The sequence below is a fragment of the Styela clava genome, chromosome 9 (assembly GCF_964204865.1).
Source record: "Styela clava chromosome 9, kaStyClav1.hap1.2, whole genome shotgun sequence".
In the NCBI taxonomy this organism is placed as follows: Eukaryota; Metazoa; Chordata; class Ascidiacea; order Stolidobranchia; family Styelidae; genus Styela; species Styela clava.
This window is the reverse complement of record NC_135258.1, coordinates 397,543-418,915: the sequence shown is the minus strand read 5'-3', so window position 1 is coordinate 418,915 and position 21,373 is coordinate 397,543. Positions and strand designations below refer to the sequence as shown.

General features: G+C 35.4%; 2 protein-coding genes across 5 annotated transcripts; both read right to left on the bottom strand.

Annotated features, from left to right (window-relative positions):
- Positions 1–1,874: 1,874 nt before the first annotated feature.
- LOC144427272 (uncharacterized) lies at positions 1,875–9,031 on the bottom strand. 2 transcript variants are annotated; one of them, XM_078116170.1, is made up of 9 exons: positions 8,116–9,031; positions 7,505–7,812; positions 7,124–7,282; positions 6,724–6,897; positions 6,030–6,203; positions 4,326–4,499; positions 2,785–2,943; positions 2,305–2,465; positions 1,875–2,013 (listed from the first exon to the last, which is right to left on the bottom strand). In XM_078116170.1, exons 1-8 carry the CDS (start codon positions 8,897–8,899, stop codon positions 2,385–2,387), a joined length of 2,013 nt encoding a protein of 670 aa, XP_077972296.1. In that variant the 5' UTR covers positions 8,900–9,031; the 3' UTR covers positions 1,875–2,013; positions 2,305–2,384. The 2 variants fall into 2 exon arrangements, with proteins under 2 accessions (XP_077972296.1, XP_077972297.1); XM_078116171.1 differs by lacking the exon at positions 2,785–2,943.
- A 27-nt stretch (positions 9,032–9,058) lies between these two features.
- LOC144427273 (uncharacterized) lies at positions 9,059–19,461 on the bottom strand. 3 transcript variants are annotated; one of them, XM_078116176.1, is made up of 9 exons: positions 19,330–19,461; positions 18,935–19,063; positions 17,580–17,708; positions 12,680–12,757; positions 12,232–12,306; positions 11,446–11,523; positions 10,752–10,868; positions 10,314–10,349; positions 9,059–9,433 (listed from the first exon to the last, which is right to left on the bottom strand). In XM_078116176.1, exons 1-9 carry the CDS (start codon positions 19,376–19,378, stop codon positions 9,201–9,203), a joined length of 924 nt encoding a protein of 307 aa, XP_077972302.1. In that variant the 5' UTR covers positions 19,379–19,461; the 3' UTR covers positions 9,059–9,200. The 3 variants fall into 3 exon arrangements, with proteins under 3 accessions (XP_077972302.1, XP_077972303.1, XP_077972304.1); XM_078116177.1 differs by having other exon boundaries at positions 17,580–17,705; XM_078116178.1 differs by having other exon boundaries at positions 17,580–17,693.
- Positions 19,462–21,373: the final 1,912 nt, after the last annotated feature.

The following is a 21,373-nucleotide window of genomic DNA, read 5'->3' as shown; positions in this document are numbered from 1 at the left end:
AATTTTATTAAGTTCTATTGCAATGATATTCACCTACAAAAGAGAAAAGAGGATATTTGCCTTTTTTAAGAGGCGTTTTGTTTATGCTGACTTAAATATACAGTTGTTATTGCAGTGGGCAATGGAAATAGATTGCTTTAACTACAGAAACCTCCGCATCATTCAGATATAAAAGCAGTGCTGTCATTGCATGGATAAAACATAGAATAGTTGTTCCCAACCTTTCAACCCTGTGGACTGGCAACACGAAATAATTTGGCTCATGGACCGGCAATCAAATTTTGGAAATGAATGAAAAAGCTGACTTGTTTTGATCAAAATATTTTTAGTAGTTTTAAAACTATTTTTTAATTAGTGTTACAAGTTAAATATTAATCGTGTATTTAAATGGTTCTGCTGACTTGGTATCTCGCGTAAGTTACCTTGGAAACCCCCTCAACCCCTCAAATAATATTGAAAATCCCATCTATGCCTAAAGCAGACAAAAACTTGCTAGTAAATAATGTTAATAATCTTTCAAGATGTATTTGTAATAGAGTACTTCGAATTATGAGAGATCTGTTATGAATATCACCTAGATATACAAGCATGGTAAGATAAGTTTATTTCAACTCCATAATCAGCATAAAAGGCGATTGTCTAATGTATTCTGAATAGACAATGGTTTGGGTTTGACCTTCACTGGATATCAATTGCCTGAATTCACATCACTCTGTACAATAAAGTGAGATCCAAGGTTTATCAACAAAATGTTTACAACATATTTAATGGATTAGGCAATAATTTCGTTATCATATTCCAAGTCTCAATGAATATGTTACAGACCTTTCCACAGACTTTCCATTTACTCAATTCCATTATTTGATCTTTAGTGGCTTCAAACCTTTCCCATGGGTCCATCAGTAGTTCTTTGACCTCACTTTCACTTGCAAACTTAGATATTGCGAGAAATAGATCGAATGTCATGCCGGTTATGGATCGAATATCCAGAGAGCAAATCTAGTAAAACGAATAGGATTATAGAGAGGAAATTTCAAAAATCGATGAAAATAAAAGATAAAAATTTCATATCAATGCCAGCAAACTCTGGAACACTATGACTCTCTCGTCAAAATAAATCTAAAATGACAAACTTTGTCGCAGGTCCGTGTTTATATTCAAGATTTCATATAATATTTCTAACTAAATTTTGAAATTTGCAATAAATATTAGTAAGCAATATTAAAAGTGACATACTCTAATACAATTTATTAGTCTATTAGTGACATCGTCGAGCTTCAGCGGGTCATCCGCGTCAGCGGATTATAGTTCGTGGTCCGCCATATGATTAAGCCGCTACATTGGCTTTCCTCTCTCCCAGGAAAAAGATGCAATTCCTATCCTATTGCTGACAACATAATATGTGTACCAGGTTAGGGTTTAGGTTGTGCGCCATCTTGGTGCACATACTTCTGGAGGTCCCTATATAGACCTAAAATTTCCCTATTCAGTATGTAAAATTAATTTTGGTGTATGTATTATTCTTTTTTTATCAAAAGTTTGTTAAAAAATGTTTTGGATGGTTAAATATAAAAATTTTGTAATAAATACAGTAAACTACAATATTAGTGAAATGCAAGAAATTAATAATTGGCATTGTAATTTGCATTTAAAATTTGAGGGAAATAACAAAACTTTATTCGGAAGTTAAATTACATCACAATAAATGTCACAAACTACACCGATTCAAAAATATGCTTGGCGTATACATTATAAAAATATATCAAAAACTGTTTGCGGCCCTCTGCACAATTCCCAAAATGCAATAAGGCCTTCGAAAACCGACAAGTTTGACACCCCTGATCTAAATCATACCTTCAATCCAGAATGACTCCCAAAAGCATCAAGTTTGATTTTTGTTAAATGGCAATTCCGCATGATGAGCTCATCAACTCCAACACTATTTGAAAGTGAACCAAGCACATTAAAAGCTTCTTTATTCATTGAATTTAGACTGACATCCAACTTTGAAATCTAATATTGGAAAATTACAAAAAATTAAGGGTGGTAAACAAATTTGCAGACAACCACTTGGTAGTGAACTCGGGATTTGAAACCATCTAGTTTAAGAAAATTTTACAATCTATATTGGTTGGCTTTGAATTTAGACAAGTTCTAACTTGCAAAGTATTTTTCTATGATCTAGATATCTTCCCTGGCAATCATAACAGGCATTAGTAGAAATGCTGAATAGCAAACCCCTTCAACATATACATTGCAGATTATGCAGTCAATAATATATCAAACAGCAATAAAAAACCAAACCTGTAATCCTGAGTGACTTCCAAGAGCATCTAGTTTTTCTTTATTCAGTCGGCAATTTTGCATGACAAGTTCATTAACTTTTATATTTTTGTTAAAGCAGAACCAAGAGCATTGAAGTCTTTTTCATCCATTGGATTTTCACTGATGTCAAACCTGGATAACTGAAACATAGATAAGTAATTGAATTTCAAGTATCAATAAGATTACATATCTAAATCTTATCCAAAAGTATTGTAACAGATATGACTGATAAACCCTGGCTAATCAAGAAATGCAGTTTCTTGTACAAAAGTGGTTGTTTGTATCGACCCTAGACCAGTGGTTCTCAAAAGTGGGGTGCAGACAATTTTTTGAGGGGGTGTAAACTATCCAAATCTACCAATATCAAACATCATAAAACCAGCTGCTTTGTGTGTATTTTCCATCCAACTCAACAAAAGAGCAACAGTGGCATGATATTATAATATAACTTGGTCATACTTTTAATCCAGAATGACCTCCAAGAGCATCAAGTTTTGCTTTTGTTAGCTGGCAATTTTTTGCAATGAGTTGGTCAACTTCATATTTTGATAAAAGGTCACCAAGAGCATCAAAAGCTTCTTCGTCCATTGGGTTTTGACTGATATCAATAACGGATATCTAAAAACATAAAGATAACAAACATCCGTGCAAAGAGGGCGGGTATTTTGGCATTTGAATGTTCGAAGGCTGGTGCCTACTAACACAGAAGAGTGAATTTAGAACCACTAACACAAGTTGATTTTCTGATATATATCAACATCACGCATCAAAATATCGTAAAACACTGAAAAATAAATGAGAAGACTCAATTATATGCCATCCATATAATGCTTTCAAAAACATTTCAACACCTCAAAAATAACTAGCTAAACAATAAGCTACAAATAACAGACCCTTAGGCGAAAATATTTTTTATTCAAAAAAATACGTAGAAAATACATGGATGGAATGTAAATATCTAAAATAAACAAGTGTAAATATCCAAAACAAGTCGGGCAAGGTCAAATCTAACAAATATTTTTATTTTTAATTGGCTTCACTCCCTCTCAAAAAATTGTCTAAGCCATTGTACCCCACCGTTTGAGAACCACTGCCCTAATAGGACTATCTTCAACAAGCAAAGTAAGAAATGTTAATGTCCAATGCATGACCATGTACGTAAGTTAACCTGTTTGATACCTTGGCAAGATTCTTGTTGTTGCTGACATTTAGGTTATCCAACAAGAATAAATAATTAAATTACGGTAGTCCTTCAATTCATGAATAAGTTGAATATTCTTTTTGCGAATTTATCATTTACCAATTTATTATTCTGCCTAATCTATGCCAGATGTTATGGAAAGTATCTGCTGTTCACTTATGCCAGTCTAGGTTTTTTTAACTTCTGATTACTAGAATATCAAATAAACATTCTAAAATAATGGAAAATATAAACTAAAAATATATTCCATATTCGAAATATTATTTGAAAATGTCTTCGGGATAGACGATGGTTTGGGGTTGACCTTCTCTGGATATCAATTTCCGTAATGGATTAGACCAGAGGTGTGCAACCTTTTTCATTGGCGGGCCAAATACAAGTAACTGGGTGAAGCTACGGGCCGCACATTTATTTAATTCAGACTTTTTAGTAGTTGCAAGCCACAAAAATTCCTTTTATTTGCTAGTGATCTTACAGTATTATTATTGATTCTTGCAGAAATAGTGAGATAAAACGCGTAAACTTCTGAAGAAACTACTATTTAAATGTATTGTCACACCCACTTTAAACCAATTCTGTGAGAAATATGTTTTTGTAATATATATCGTGTATTTTGCAAAAAATCTTGCTAACTTGTTTTGCTATCGTTCCCTTACTCCGCGTGCCGACCAGTATGGAATAGCGCAAAATGAACGAGGTTGCCCCACAAGACTAGTTGTGATAGATTTTGCAGTGTGTATTGGAGACTAGAAAATATGTAAGGGTGGTGTCACATTAAATTTTGTGATATAATACAGACCTTCCCACAAAGTTTGTATTTGTCTAGTTTCTTTAATTGCTCTTTATTTGCTTTAGAGAAATTCAACGAATCCATTAGAATTTTTTTGACTCCCCTTTGACTTGCAAACTCATATATGGTGAGACATAGATCAGATGACATTTGAGTGATGGATTGAACATCCAGAACATTGATCTGAAAATTATTGCATCTGTTGATAAACTACAAGTATAAAGGTTCCTAGAATATGGAAATTTATGGGTATCACATTTTATCCCAGACCGATCAAATATCATTAAAAATAGCCAATGGTGATATTGCAGTAGGTTATGAAGGAGACTGCAAATACCTATGGCAGGCCTTCTTCTATTCACTATTAAACTTATTAATGTTTACATTTGATATGAAACTAGTATGCACACATAAACATACAAAATAACAAACAACTGATGACCCCCACCTCACCCAGGGTGTAAGAAATTAGGTATGTTCTGCTGACACGCAACCGCAAAACTTGAAACTTTTCTATCAGAACCGTTACTCTTTCCATTTTAGTTGAAGACTCAAGTTCAAATTTGCTAAAAGCAACATCCCAAGCAACTCGATTAAAAGTGGAAAGAGTTCTGATAGAAGGGTTACAAATTTGTTCAAAGCAACACTGACGTACTCAGAGCTTTATATATTATTCATATCAGCACATTCATATTAGGGACTTCAATTCTCAAATCAAAATATCTTTTGACGTAAACTTCTTTTGACGTAAACTTCCTCTTCGACTTAGTCAAAGCTCGGGACTTTGCTTAGAGCAAGCATGCATCTTTATATCAGTACTCTTTTCACCTTTAGTTGAGGGCTCAAGACCTTGCTTTGAGCAAACTTGCAACTCTTTCCACGTTAAGTTAAGGACACGGGACCTCAGATATCTTTTATCAGTACGCTTTCCACTTTTAATTGAGGGCCCGGGACCTTGCTTTGAGCAAACTTGCAACTCTTTCTGCTATTACCAGTAGTTGAGGACCTGGGACCTTGCATCGAGCAAACTTGCAACTCTTTTGCAAGTACTCTTTCCAATTTTAGATGGGGGCTCGAGATTTTGACTTGGGCAAATATGCAAATATTCTATAAAAACTCTTTTCACCTTTAGTTGAGGGCTCAGGACCTTACTTCGAGCAAACTTACAACTCTTCAATCAGAATCCCTCGGGATTTTAGTTGGAACCCGAGACTAGACCCAGTTCAGGAGGACCGGGGACCTTGCTTTGAGCAAACTTGCAACGCTTCTATCAGTACTATTTTTAATTTTAATTGAGAGCCCGGGACCTTGCTTTGAGCAAACTTGCAACTCTTCAATTAGAATCCTCTACAAGTTCAGTTGAGGACTTGAGACCTTGCTTTGGGAAAATTAGCAACTCTTCGATCAGAACTCTTCACTTTACACTTCTAGTTATGAGCTCGGGACTTTGCAACTCTTCTATCAGAACTCTTCCCACTTTTAGGAATTTATGCTCTTTTATGATTCAGAACCTTGCGTTGAACAAACACTTTCACCGCTTATTATTATAGCCGACTATTTTAGCTGATGACTTATTGTACCTTAAAAGTCATAATAGTCTTTCTATAATAATATAATTGTGTTCAACATTACTTACGATTGCGGTCTTCTATAACAAAATAAAAGCACTACCAATTGAATATAACTATATCAAAGGTTTTGGACTTAGTTTACCTTTCCACAAACTTTCCATTTACTCAGTTCCAACAGTTGCTCTTCGCTTGCCTTGAAGCAATCCCACGGATCTATCAAAAGTTCTTTGACATCATGTTTAGATGCAATCTTGGCAATTGCAAGATACAGATCAAACGTCATGTTTGTGATATTTCGAACATCCAGAACTTGGATCTGAGATAAATAAAATTGTTTGTTAGGTGAATAAAAATACAAAACCCCAAAGCTGCATAACTATACTGGTGAAACCTGACTTGAGATTTATCTAAGATATTCTCTTCGTAGATACACTGATTTACAAAACACATCACCATCGCAACCATGGTCCAAATGAATGGAGCAGACAATGCTGAAAACGATATACTTCAGTTTTTCCAGACAATGTAGCTAGCTCCCTTCCATATCAGTAGCTGCTTATTCAGAGCCTCGTTCATAGTGAAAGCCATGATTCCATGAAATAGCGTTTTATGAGAAAAATAATAAGAAAGAAACAATTTGCCAACAATATATTAGTACTACATGCAGGCCATAATGTTTCAACACTGGCCTGGCTTTTTAAAAGTATACAGTCAACGTTTGCAAGGCGAGTTGAGTTCTCTTTCCTGTAAGCCATAGTTGGGCGAGAAACAACACTAGGATCGATTAGTGAGTTAAAAGGATGTGGGGCATTTCAAATGTTTCAGATTTAGTTTACCTTTCCACAAACTTCCCATTTACTCAGTTCCAACAGCTGCTTGTTGCTTGCGATGAAGCAATCCCATGGATCCATCAAAAGTTTATTGACAGCATGTTCAGATGCAAACTTGACAATCGCAAGATACAAGTCAAACGTCATGTTGGTGATATTTCGAACATCCAGAATGTGAATCTGAAATATATAAAACTTCTGTTAGGTTGATAAAAATATAATTCCTCATAGTAACTAGACCAATTAAATATAATTTGGAAGATCTTTTCTAGGGAATATTGAAATGTTAATAGAGTTTGTACAATTTAACAAATTTAAATAAAAAAACAGAGCAAACTTACTAACAAAATAAAACCAAGGAATAAGGAATTGGAATAATGAACCATCTTAAAATTTATATTTCGACCTGTAAATGGGAATGTCTTCCAAGCACACGAAACTTTTCTTCTGTAAGTGAGCAGCCACGCATAACGAGTTTTTCCACTTCAATGTTTGTTAAAACTGAACCAAAGATATCAAAAGCTTCAACGGACATCGGATTTAAGCTGATATCAAATTCTGACACCTGTTAGGATGCAATACAAATTAATATCAGAAGTATAAAATAAAGTTAAGATATGTTCGTATAACTGTGATAATTCTAACATTTTAAGGTAATCGACTAAATATACGTTAGTTTGACAGATGGGAGATACATTTTTTATCTCATGATGTGAAATTAAGTGTATTCTTTGTATTATTTTCGTCAACGATAATATGTAAATTAGATTTTTTACTAAACACTTGCCTTCACTATAGAACCTTTCAAGTTGAACTCGAAGTTTTTCAATAATTCTGCATTGAGCTCACATTTGACGAGGCGAACTTGTTCAAGATGGCCACATCGTCGCATGACACATGACATTGCAGACATTCCTGCTGCAGTGAAAGACTCGTTTTCGAAGTTGATTTCTTGAACATGGGATCTAATGAGCTCGGCATCATTGGCTTCATATAACGCACCAAACAACTCCACTTTCTGATAGGATTTCGTACATTGATTTATCTTAGTTGTGAGTGCATGTTTAAGACAATTTTGCTTTTCTAGTCCAGTCTCTGACAAACAAAAAAAAATTTAAATATTTAGAATCCGGGTTTACACATTTCTCATTGGAGAAATAACACCTATAAAATGACTCATTCATGTCACAAATCCCGGCACCCCGTTCTGTTACCAATACAACGGTTATATTAAATGGTTACTTTCTATAAACATGTGGTGGATGTTGCATTGACCACTTAGCCATCTTGAATGCGGTAGGGTAATCAGAGTAGCTATGGCAAAATTATTCCTAGCTCTTGGCGCAATATGATAATATTTGATTTAGTCAATAATTGCAACGTCCTGATTGCTCTTACCAGTTGTAAGATCTTTGATGAATTGAGATTTGATTTTTTGATCGAAAACAGTTCCACACAGGAGCCGTAGAACAACGGACCAGTGATCTTTGTGGATCTCGTTAGTGACGAATGCTTGGAAAGTTGCGAGATCCATGTTGGCGATGTACAGAGCAGCTAACATTTCTTGAAGGATTTGATGACTAAAGAACATCAGAGTGTCACCTTCCAAAAGATGTTGATTAAGTAGTGAGCTGCCTCCAGGTACTTCTATGATGAGATCACGTACCATTTTTTTTGTAAGTCCTGCGTTTTTTAGATCGGTATTGTTGAAAATCACTCGCTTTTCTCGAGTGGCTTCAAATGACATTTTCATCAAATTGTGAAGAATTATTTCAATCAATTTTTTCTCCTGAGTGTGTGAGGAACGCATGAAAATATGAAGTACATTTGTCATTACATCAGTCATTGTATTAGGCAGATTCTCTGGGTTGGATTTATGAACGATTGCATTGAAAATCAAGAATAAAGGGACAGAAGACAATGGCACGAGTGCAGGTGACTGAAATGTCATCTTATTCCAGGATTCTTCCCCTGTTTCACCTACAACAGCAGTAAATAGTTTTTTGGTGTCATCACGTTCAAGGCCAGCAAGAGCAATAATTAATGGAGGTCGTAGCTCCAGGGGAAGGGATGCCATCCTGTGTTCACGTGACGAAATAACCAATGTTACATGGGGGAACAAGTTGCCTGATAAGATATTAAACATGATTGTGGCTGTACTTGATTTATCAGTATATGTCATCTTATTGTAATTTCCCTCTAGATTCCATATAGCCTGATCCAGGCCATCAATAAATAAAATTGCTTCTGATTGGTGTAGCTGAAGCCATTCATATCCCGCTCTTATAGTTTGATCTGGTAGATTGGGTGCAAAGTTTCCAAAAAGCAGAGTACACGGAGTTAAAGCTTCTTCTGGTGTTAAACCATAAGAAACAAGAAGGTCTCTGAAATTCAAGTGATGAACAAATTTGAATCCATTTTTCTGTTTCCTGAGCAACCGAGCGAACAATCCCAGTTTTGCTTTAGATTCGTTATCCAGTTCATTAGCGACGAGAACGCTTCGTGCAGTACGCTTCATCATTGTCGTCTTGTTCCTTCCTGTACTCTGTGACATCAGGTGCCATCTGGCCTCTGTAAAAACCAGTCACTTTGTTTAACTTGGGATTGACCTCAAATTCAGGTTCTTCCAAGTTTTGATCTTTGTAGCTTTCTGTAACATTGACTGTTGTTTGTTTCCATGTTCTCCAATTGAAATAATCAATGAAGCTTCTCACACCTGAACAGAAGATTTCTATTAAGATTTTGATTAAAAGGAGACTTTAAGTTAGATATTAAAAGGATAGTATTTACATATAGAATAGGTTTTACACATTTATGCTGGAGGGAAGAACGGAAAATCAATAAGACAGCTTATCCATATGGCATACGGTTATCAGTCAGTATCGGGTATGAATTTTGATAGCCGGGTATTTGTTTTTGTATGCATGGACTTTATGGTGGAGGAAGCCACAACCAACCAGTGATCACGTGAACCACCCTACAGCGAGTAGTTTTAGTTTAGTCACAGTAATTAAAAATTAGTCCAAAATAGCTGTGATATATTTGAAAAAGAGCCAGTGCTCTTTATTAGAAAAAAGCTAATTATCCAGATTATGGTTATGAAACACGTAAACCAATTTTGCAATCGTCAACTGGCAAAAACACTCAAAACAAGCGTCAGAATTTTTTTAATGTAAAGGTATAAGAAGAGTATTCTATGGTTAAGGGTCGGAAAACATTCATCATAAAATACAAAAGTTTTAAAGCTTCGCCAAATTACGAAAATTAGCCCGCGTTCGGTTTCCAGTCCATGTCAAGAATGAGAATAATTGACACGTTATTTGTGTCAGATGCATGGACGTAGTGGTGGAGTAATAACCAACCAGTGGTTAAGTTAACACTTTGACATGTTCATAAGAAACACTATTTTTTTGGGTAAGCTACTCTCGAAGTATGTGTACCAGGTTAGGGTCAGCCATAGGTTTCAGTCCATTTACACAACTTGATGTAGATTAGGCAAACAAAATTACGGTAGTTATCGCCATATTGGTACACATCCTTCTGGGTCGTCATTTTTTGTTTATTAATAATTTTTTCATTAAATTAAAGGTGTTCACCTCCAAAAAGTTTCTCTGTAACTTGCTGGAAGAAGCCTGAAAAAAAGCATATGTCAATGTAATGATAGATTTACAATAGTTTGTAGAGGCAAAACCATGAAAATTTGTGTGGTATTGACTTTTTTAGATCCAAGCCATATAAAGATGATGAATAAATGAATGTTGTTCGTCTTAATTAACCATAAAATTTCAACTTTCCTAAGATCGTGAGGCGGTTACATGGAAGAGCTGTGATTCAGATAATTACTCTTGTTATGCAAAAATTAAATTGCAGTGTTTAACAATGAATAAATCAAGAAAACGTGACTCGTCAATATTTTACAAGTCATATGTTACACTTGTAAGTTCATCTTGATCTTGTAGACACAATTAGTTAGTGATTAGTAAGAAGTTTGTTGGACCTAGCAAGGTTGATAATTTTAATTCGCAAAAACATACCTTTTGTTGATGAAATTCCTTTATACACAGGAGCAATGGCTGTGCCTGTATCTGACAATGGTTGAACAGGCGTTCCAGTTGGGACTGATGACGTGGAAGGCTGTGAAGGGGCTGCATCTGGAGAGAAATAAAAAAATATTATACGAAAGTTGAAATATGGTATAGTGTGAATTGTAAAAATGCATTATGTGCATAACTAGAAAACTGTATTAGAACAGTGATTGTGATACCACTGGTTTTTGCATTGGTTTGCCTGATAAAAACCTGATACTGATCAATGTGTTTGCACAATAAAAGTGTTTGTTTTGTATTGCACTGTTTACCTATTCTTGGCATTATTGTGGCCCGTGAGCAATGCAAAAATAATTTTGTGGCCCCCGGAGCCGAAAACCTTGGACCACCCTAGCCTAAACTCTAGGATAGGATAAACATGTTTGGCCGCTCAATCAACCATGACTTCTCGACCGGTTACCAGTTAATGTCGGTATGGAATTAGTTGGAGATCTAGCAGATAAATATCTCCAGGAGATTAAAACTTACGAACCAACGCAGATTAACCAGAGGTGCGGTGGTGAGTGTGTTCCTAACGCTTAGTACAATGCGCCACACCCCCATGCTTGATTTTGTATCAAATTTAGCAAGCAATAGCATTGTGACATTTATCTTGGCCAAATCCCCATAAAAAAATAATTACCTGTATGTTCTATTTGGATGTTGACAGGGCCATGAAAATGTGTGATTGCTCCTTGCCCTTTAGTTATCGTTGCTTCACCTAAAAAATTTATATAGAGAGGCCTCAAGTATAATATACCACCAATACATGATACATAGATTATTTTAGAATATGGAGCATCAGAAATTTCCAATCTCCATCCATAATACACATACCCGTTTAGTGATTTATGCCAATTGTACAAAGTTAGAGAAACACCCCGGGGTTACAACGACAGCAGTTAACAGATGTACCGAACATTCTTATCAACTTTGACTCGCAATTTTTTCAATGCTTGAGTTAATGAATTGTTTAGAACTCTTGCTACTTTTATTAACAATAAATTTATTTGACTATTATGCTTCTCCCGAAACAAGCATGTTCTGATCCAAACAGACTTTGCTGAATAAAATTAAAAGACTCATAAGTCATGACTAATAAATATGAGAATTATTGGGTTGCTTCATTTAAAACAAAGAATTAGAAGTTATACAGTTTATTTTCTAGGAAATTTAATTGTTTATTTTGTATTGAAGTGTTATCAATATTAATTGAAATGTGGGAAATAGCAAAGTGTTAAAACTTGTCAACTCACGTTTTGCCTATGTACAATCACGCAACTACACACGTTTAGTATTGGAGCATATTCTTGCAACGTGAAATGTTACAAAATTTATTCTTTAAATATGGATCAATAAAAAAAAGTCCGGGCACCACTGGACTAATTTGTTCAAGAACTTACAAACAATCTAATTACCAAGTGCTTACCTGCAGTCATGTAAATGTTCGATGAAGCAATATCAACATTGGCATCTTGCTCTGCTTGCAAATATGTTGCAGAACCTGAAATGAAGAATGATGAAAAGGGATGAACTTATAAAATGAAATTTATTGACAGTGGAAAAAGCAGCATCATGTCAAATCTCGTGATACAGACAACGCAGCTGTTTAGAGAGAACTATCAACTTAGAGAGTATGAAAACATATCGGAGTCCAGATAGGTGAGATAACACTCTGTATCAAAAACTACCATGTCAACTTTCCACCGATTTCATTTGTAATAAAAAAAGTCATAGTATGTGATACTGCAAGGCGGATCTGACACATTTTATAAAAGCTTCAGTGTTGCCTCCATGTTGACTAAATGTAGCATTTCGAATTTCGATTAACTGGAAACCAATAGCACTATATGAAAACAAACTATAAATACATTCACCTGCCACAAGCACATCTTCATTGCTTATTTTTAAATTTACGTTGCGTTGCTCTCTGCTTTGCATATGCGATGACAAACCTGAATTTTAATATGATAAATGTTGTATAAAGATAGAGAGAAAAATTTCCATATTTGGTATTCTATGGTTGCCTATCGTTGTCACGCTTAAAATGAAAAAAAAATATCAAAAGCAAAAAAATTAAAAAACTAAAATTTGATAAAAAAAAATTTAAAAAAAAAAATGAAACAAAAAAACTATTTTTCATCCTACTACACCTATTCAGTATGATGGGTGAAATAATTAAACAGTACTGACGATACATACTTTTAAATTATAATTCAATGACTTCTTTTAATTTTTCAGAATAATATCTTTTTAAACAATTTTCATGAATACGAACATGCACAGAGAAACATCATAGGATTGGGAGTCATATTCGCTCTGTTTAATGCATGTATGTGATAAATCCCTCCTCGTGCTAGGCAGTGGTCCCCAACCGCTGGTCCGCGGACCGGCACTGGTCCGCGAAGCTTTTTTGCCGGTCCGCGAGAGATTTCGTCGTTTTGTTTTCCTGTCGTCTCAATCGATTTACAGATATCGAAAAGATGAAGTTGCGTTGATTTATTATACGCAATTTCTCTTCCGCCATCATATTTCTGTTTGATAAGTTCGGGCCGGCGACGTCTTGGCGCCATGTAATCACACTTTTCGCTTTCCCGGTTCAGATTCATCGCGAAAGCGCTTCGTCAAATCTCGGAAGAATCCGAAATCTGAAAATCAGCATGTGCGCTTTTTTCTTGATTAATAAGACGAAGTTACGTTGGTTGATTGGTTGATTACGTAATTTCACTTCCACCAAGATGTCGCGGAAGACGTCGCAATATGACGGCGGAAGAGAAATTGCGTAATAAACCAACGCAACCTCGTCTTCAGTAAAGAGATTGGAGCGCATTCGAGATGAATCGGTGCCGAAAAATTGAAAAGTATGATTACTCTGCGCCAAGTTGTCGCAATATGACGGCAGAAGAGAAACTGCGTAATAAACCAACGCAACCTCGCCTTCGGTACAGCAATTTAGGCAGCATAAAGCGCTTCGTCAAATCTCGCAAGAATCCGAAACCTGAAAATCAGCATGCGTGCTTTTTTCTTGATTAATAAGACGAAGTTACGTTGGTTGATTACGCAATTTCACTTCCGCCATCATATTGCTGTTTAATAAGTTCGGTATTAATGGTCTGGCGACGTCTTGGCGCCGAGTAATCAAAATTTTCGCTTTTTCGGTTACGATCCATCGCGAAAGCGCTTCGTCAAATCTCGCAAGATTCAGAAACCTGAAAATTAGCATGTGTGCTTTTCCCGATCCGCATGCTTTTCTTGATTAATATAACCATCCAAATAAAAGGTTATAAATATTTATTCGTTCAAACCCGAAAACTGTCAAGAACGGTATAAAATTCCAGAGCTTCACCTTGACACCCAGCGAAACCGGAATTTGTTGCGACCATGAAGGTGGTCACAAGACGCACAATAAAAGCACTGGCCGCTGAGATCTTTTCCAACAGGATGCACAACAGGATTTTGAGTCTGGTGAAACTTAGCAACGATTTTATCATTGTAATATTCATTCTTTTTTTTGGGGGGCGTGGATCAACTGCAGAAGAATTGATATGATGAACCCGATAAACCTCTTCTTTACAGTCCAGATTTATAAAGGAATCACTGTCACTATACTTGAGCTATCTTGATAACGAATACCATCGCTAAGTTATCGAGCAATCAAACTGATGTTCGAATTTTCAACCTATTACTTCTAGCTTTAATTAAACCTAAGCAAATAAATCAACTGTGAGCCGCTGCAGAGCTAAGAGTTACAAAACGCTTTTTTGATGCCCCGTTTGCAATCATGTATTGAAAACGAAACAGAAGCAAAATTCTCACTGGAAATAATTATGTTTGTACGTGATATGGCATGTATATGTTTTTTATGTGAGATATGTGCCTTTTTTACGCATAATGGGTGCCCAGAACTGCATTTTATTACGCAAATATATGTTAATATTTTATATTCCATCCATTTCAATACTTGGTCGAAACATTATTTGATAGTTTTTGCTCATGTAAAATGTTTTTGAGTAGGCCTTTTTTTCTAAAAGCATAGTGATTGCTTGACATTACGCAATTATATGTTATTATTTTCTGTTCAACTCATTTCAATTTTTACGGTCCACGAGTACATATTATTTAATTTAAATGTACTCGCGGACCGGCAAAAAATTGAAATGACTGGAACAGAAAAGAATAACATATATTTGCGTAATACAATACAATGTCGGGCACTCAATATGCATCAAGACACATCAAAAGCTCACACAAAGAAAGCTATCAAATGTGGCGGCCAAAAATTGAAATGGGTGAAACATAACATAATACCATATATTTGCATAATGAAATGCAGTGCTGGGCAGCCATTATGTGTAAGAAAGGCACACATAAAACATCTCACATAAAAAATATGTACATGCCAAATCATTTACAAACGCAATTAACTCTAGTGAGAATTTTGCTGCTGTTTAGTTTCCAATATAGGATTGCAGACGATGCCTCAAGGAAGTTACTGCAACATGTATAGCTCTGCAGCGGCGGGCAGCCAATTTTCTTGCTTCGCTTTAATTAAAGCTAGTGATGAAAATATTTTTATATATAAGTAATAAAAATATGATTAACTCGTTGAAAATACAGACAACAGTTTGATTGCTCGATTACTTAGCGATGGGTATTCGTTATCAAGAGATATCCAAAATTGTGACAGTGATTCTTTTTTTAAATCTGGACTGTAACGTAGAATCACAATTTGAATCAAGCTTTTTCTTTTTCATCTGGTTTATCATATTAATCCCTCAGCAATTGATCGATGCTTCAAACGAAATGAATTTACATTACAATGAAAAAGTCGTCGGTAACTTGGCACCAGGCTCAAAATCCTACTTTGTCTGCTCAAGATACTGGAAAAGATGTCAGCGGCTCACGCGTTTTTGCGCGCCTCGTGACCACCTGCCGTATTTTACTGGAGTATTATACTTTTCTTGACTGTTTTCTGGTTTGAACAAAGAAATATGCATAACGTTTTATTTGTATGGCCATATTAATCAGGAAAAGCATGCAGAACAGAAAAAGCACGCGTGCCAATTTTTAGGTTTCTGAATCATGCGAGATTTGATGGAGCGTATTCACGTTTAATCGAAGCCGAAAAAGCAAAAAGTGTGATTACTCGGCGCCAAAATGTCGCGGAAGACGTCGCAATATGACGGCGGAAGAGAAATTGCGTAATAAACCAACGCAACCTCGTCTTCGGTAAAGAGATTGGAGCGCATTCGAGATGAATCGGTGCCGTAAAATTGAAAAGTATGATTACTCTGCGCCAAGTTGTGTCGCAATATGACGTCGAAAGAGAAATTGCGTAATAAACCAACGCAACCTCGCCTTCGTTACAGCAATTTAGGCGGCATAAATCAACAAAATATCGAAATTTCTCGTGGACCGGCAAAAATGCTTCGCGGACCGGCACTGGTCCGCGGACCGGCGGTTGGGAACCAATGTGCTAGAGGGTTGAAATGATGAAACAACTATAACTTACTGTAACTATATACCTCGCTTATATTATAATTTGAGTTTCAGTTTCGCAAAGATTTCATGACATACAAAATTCAATGGTATTGAAGCCGGAAAACCAGATCAGAGGATAAAATGAAGTTCTGGAAAATTTGTAATTTCCTCCTAGCTCCCAGACTCATGGGCAGACACCTTCCATAATTTTCTTTTTATTTGGGAGCCAGGATCGTTGACCAAAAAAAAAAAAAACGGTGGCGTGTTCATACATTGTTATATCTGATAACCTTTGATTTTATCATTATACTAAATATTCAGAATGCCACTTCACTATTCAAGTATCTGATATCGCGGGACCTGTGCTGTTTTTCTTGGAAATGTTGTCCGGCGTCACTAAATGAACTTTTCAAATTCCGGGAGATCTTGCCCATGGTTCCTGCTAACATACCAAAATGACAAATTTTACAAAAGTATTTCGGTTAATTTAATTTCTAATCTTGCTTAAGCCGGCTAATACCACTTCGTAAATATGGATGTTAAAACAAATTATCCAACTGGACCTGACATCAACATTTAATTTTACATTTCCAACTAATTCATCATCTTAATTATGTCCATTTTCCTTTTTTCTAAAATGCCTAAAAAGGTAACTAATTTTCAAGTGCCTACTTCCAGTCCGTCCTCACATATACCTCAAACGCAACTTGAATTATTATTCCGAAGTATGAAGACTAACTAAGGCAAAAATCAATCTCCTCTAATGTATTCAAACCTACGAGTGGTCTAAAAAATCAGCACAAGCAGCTTCAAGCCTGATTTGAACAAACCTTTGGATGCCTGCAGTAGCCTACATTAGTCCGATTTATCATTGTGTCATTTGGTACAATAGAGTTTGTTGTACATTATCTGTTACGCTAGTTTTTTGCAAATAAACTGTTTTAATTCCTAGTTTCATATTGAGCCTCTTTCCCAATAAGCAAGTCTGTTATCTGGAACTGACCCACTCAAAAAAGTAACTTGCCCACACTTGCTCTACATGCTCAAAAGCCACATTTGATTATGTAATGAAACTTATATTCTCCTAGTGAACATAAGTGTGAATTTATTGCATACAAAATGTCTCCCAACTGCAAGTCCAATTTACCCCCAGTTAAGAACCTCTGAATTAGAGCATTGAAACTATGTCAGTGCCACAGGTTAAATATATTTGGTTTCCCCACTTCACCTAAGATGGGATAAATTAGTCAAATATTGCTCTGTGTGAAAATACTCGATATTATTCTTGGTTCATACCTGAAGAAGAGGAAATTCCCTTTTTTTTCATTTTTGGTTTGGCCGATGGTGCATCATCCTGCACTTGATGTTGTGGTGCAGGCGCATCATGTTGTAGTTCAGCTCGTGGTGCTGCTGCAGGTGGTGCTGCTGAAATTAAAGTATAAAGTTAGACAATACCGGAATTATGTTGTGTGATAAAAATACAATTTTTCAAACCCAAAACTACCATCCAGATTTTCCTCTAAAAAATTACCGCGTTTTTTCATTTAGTATTTCGGGGCTGTCCTATTAGGTTTGAGGAAAGCGTAATAAAAAAAATTTCATTTCACCTTAACGAACTTTATTTGCCTAAATTTGTCTTTCTTAAACCCTACTCATGTCACAAAACAACTAATCAGTCAAGCGCCAGTTCATATTTCATAAACACTTGTCGACTGGTGACGATAAATCTACCAATAACACTCGCCACAACAAAGGTCATGTCTTTCTAGTATCAAAGGCACTAGTTTACGGAAACCTTTTGAAAGATATCTCAAGCATAATTATTTTTATACTACATACACAACCATAGAAAATACAAGCTGATAGCCGCCCAAGATCTCCGCTGATTCATGAGGTGACCAGCATTTCAGTAAACCCTTACCATCTAGCAAAATTGCACCTATAACGACAGCGTACTGCAGAGACTGGGATAACAAAACTGCCAGTTCATTTTAGCACTGCACGTCTCATTGGTATCCTATTCATGAGTGATGTACTGAGGCTAATAATTAATCATGTTCAATAAATTTTCTAAAGCTGCACCAGTGGGATTACCGAAACAAAAAATGGCTTGTTCAAAAAAGTTTTTACTTCAGCGAGTAGTAGCAATCTCCAAATTTAAATTTTCGAAGTTGTTTACAAGATAATGTTGACAAATTGTGAAAAAACTAGACGTGGGCAGGGTGGCGGATCAGTGCATTTTTTCACTGATGTCTTGAAAATAAAACACCAATTCAACCTTTCAGTGAAGCGCACATAACCAGGGTGACAGCATAACCCATGTGAGAAATTTCAACCAGATCGGCACAGTAGTTTAGACGCTACAGCTGAACACAGACAAAAAGACTAAAAACAAGGGTCTCCTAGAGCAGAGATCCAATAAAAAAATAAAAACTGCCTTAGTGTACTGCTAGTATTAAAAAATTTGTTTGCGACAAATAACAAATCCAATTGAGATTATCTACCTCAAATAGTCCCTTTTATCAGTAACTGAGTGAGAAAAAAAAGACAAATATATTTTCACTTCAATTTTCAATTAACTATGTACGTATGTCTCAACTATGTATGAACATGGCGTTCACACCTTATTCATTCATATTAAAAATAATTACCATTATCTCCAAAATGCATGTGAAGGTTCACATTGTCTACATGAATCACTTCTGCTTGAGCTTGAACTACGTCTGCCTGAGCAACAATCTGATTTACATGTCCTGCATGCAGTTCATCGATGTGTGCCCCTGGAACAAAGTTTATTCAAGAACCCATAATATGCATTCTTCTGATATAACAAAAATATAGGTTTATGATTCAAACTATCATAAGCGTCCTTTGCATCATAATATTCAATTAATTTCTAACAGAGCTTGAGTCGTTAAACTGAAAATAAAAATATTTAGCAATAGTACAACTAGAGATCAAACATCAGAAAGATATAAACATAACTTTTGTTCTAAATGACAAGCTTGTTCTGAAATTTTTGGATTTAATAATAACAAATACATACCTGTAATGTTCACATTAGCTCCCTCTTGTGGTTGATCTTGATCTTCCATTTTTTGCAGACAAAAGTCGAAGCGTGGGAGATATGCTGCCGAGTACTACTTTCAAGTATAATTATATATAATATTTAATATCTGTTGAACATAAAATAACAAATTTTAAAAAGTCAGAGAAAGATATATTTACAGAAACAATGAAAACAAAAAATCTCAGCCTGGGAAAACAAATTAAAAATAAACATAGCATGCATTCCAACCCCATGTTAACAAAAATTAATGCCAGACTACACATGACAGTTTAAAGCTGACAAGTTCATTATAAATTACAGAGCTACACAGAGAGATAACACTTTTTGCATTCACTGCCATCCTGTTTTGCCTTATATGAAATTAATATTTCCATCAGATTGCATTTCATGTAAGTATGCCTCGATGGTGTGGCTCATCGTACTAAGCGTTAGAAATACGCTCGCCACTGAAATGTTGTACTCTTCGTCGCTGTAGAGTGTTCCACATAAACCAGTGGTTCCCAAACTTTTTGAAAAAAATTCCATGACGGACCCCTTGCAAAATTTTTAATGATTCTCGGCCTTGTGCACTAAAACAAAACATTAAAAGATCACAACAAAAAAACAATGCGCCATATAGTGAAACGAAAAAAAGAATATAAAGCGAAACTCTAATGACATGTGTTCTTCCAGTCTGGTGGCATGAATTGAACTTTCTGTGATATCACAGGTCCACAGCTCTGTAAGCCCTCTGTATGCACAGCGAATGTAAGCACTCAATTTTTCATAATATTCATGTTCAATTTATTTATATTATATATGTAATATGCCATATTACATATTTGTTTCGCGGACCCAAAAAGGTCCGCCGATCTCTGTTTAGTAACCACGGACGTAAACGCTGGTCAGTCCCGACTTCCTACACCATAAAGTCCATGCATCTGGAAAAATATTTACCTAACCAATTCCTTACCCGGCACGAACTGGTAAACGGATGAAAAGCCGTCTTTTCTCTCCCTTGAGATAAATATGTAAAATTTACAGTCATGGCTTCTTCTACAGACTACATATATGAATCTTCAATAGTTAATAAATTCAAAGTACCGTAATTACTTTTTCTTATGCTTTGTTTGGTTCTGATATGTAAGCATGGTGTGTACGATGTTAGTTATACATTAAACACACAACCTATCTCCATGCTTTCTGATATATTTACACGTTATATGTAAACCATAAAACATGCAGACAATTGGCCTATAACATAATAATAATATTAATAACAGTGGAATTTTAAAACAAGCGTGGAATCTACCATAACGCCAAAGCATAAATAATAATTATCACTATCTCCTGTGGGATTATCAAAATGTTAGCCCTTGGTGTGTTGCCATTACATGGCCAAATAATACTATTTCTTCTTTACTATTTCTAAATTTTTTATTTTTTTCAGTTTTCCATGAATCAAGTTATTTGTTTTCCTCCAAAGCGCAAAATTATATATTCGGGTGCAAAGAGTAATAAAGTTTTTGAAATGAGCGGACGCCAACAATTTTGAAGCATTCTTAACAGATCTTTGGTCACAATAATGGAGTATCCCTGCTCTACACCATATAGTCTGTAATATAGTTTTGATGCCACAAATATAAAATTCTATCACAACTAGCTCAACTAGTTTTCATATATTTTATTTGTCATTTTTCCATATTAAAAACTTGGATTACACCTGTTCAAATGTCAACTTGTAAGTTGATAAAACTAAAATTAAAAATGCACCCCAACACATCTTAGAGGATGCCTTCGTAAATTCTAATTGAAGTGAATGATGAAAAAAAATTAAATGCCGCACAAATATTTATGAAATTTATCATAAAGGTCAGAAAGGTCATAAAATAATATGAATCAAAACTGCCAGGAAAATCAATGAAAAGAATTTTACAAGTCAAAAAGTTTTTCATAAAGAGCATAGGAATTCTGAAGTTCAGCCTGGAAGTTGTGAAACCCTGGATGTGAACCAGACCAGTGTGGGATGAAGAAAAACATT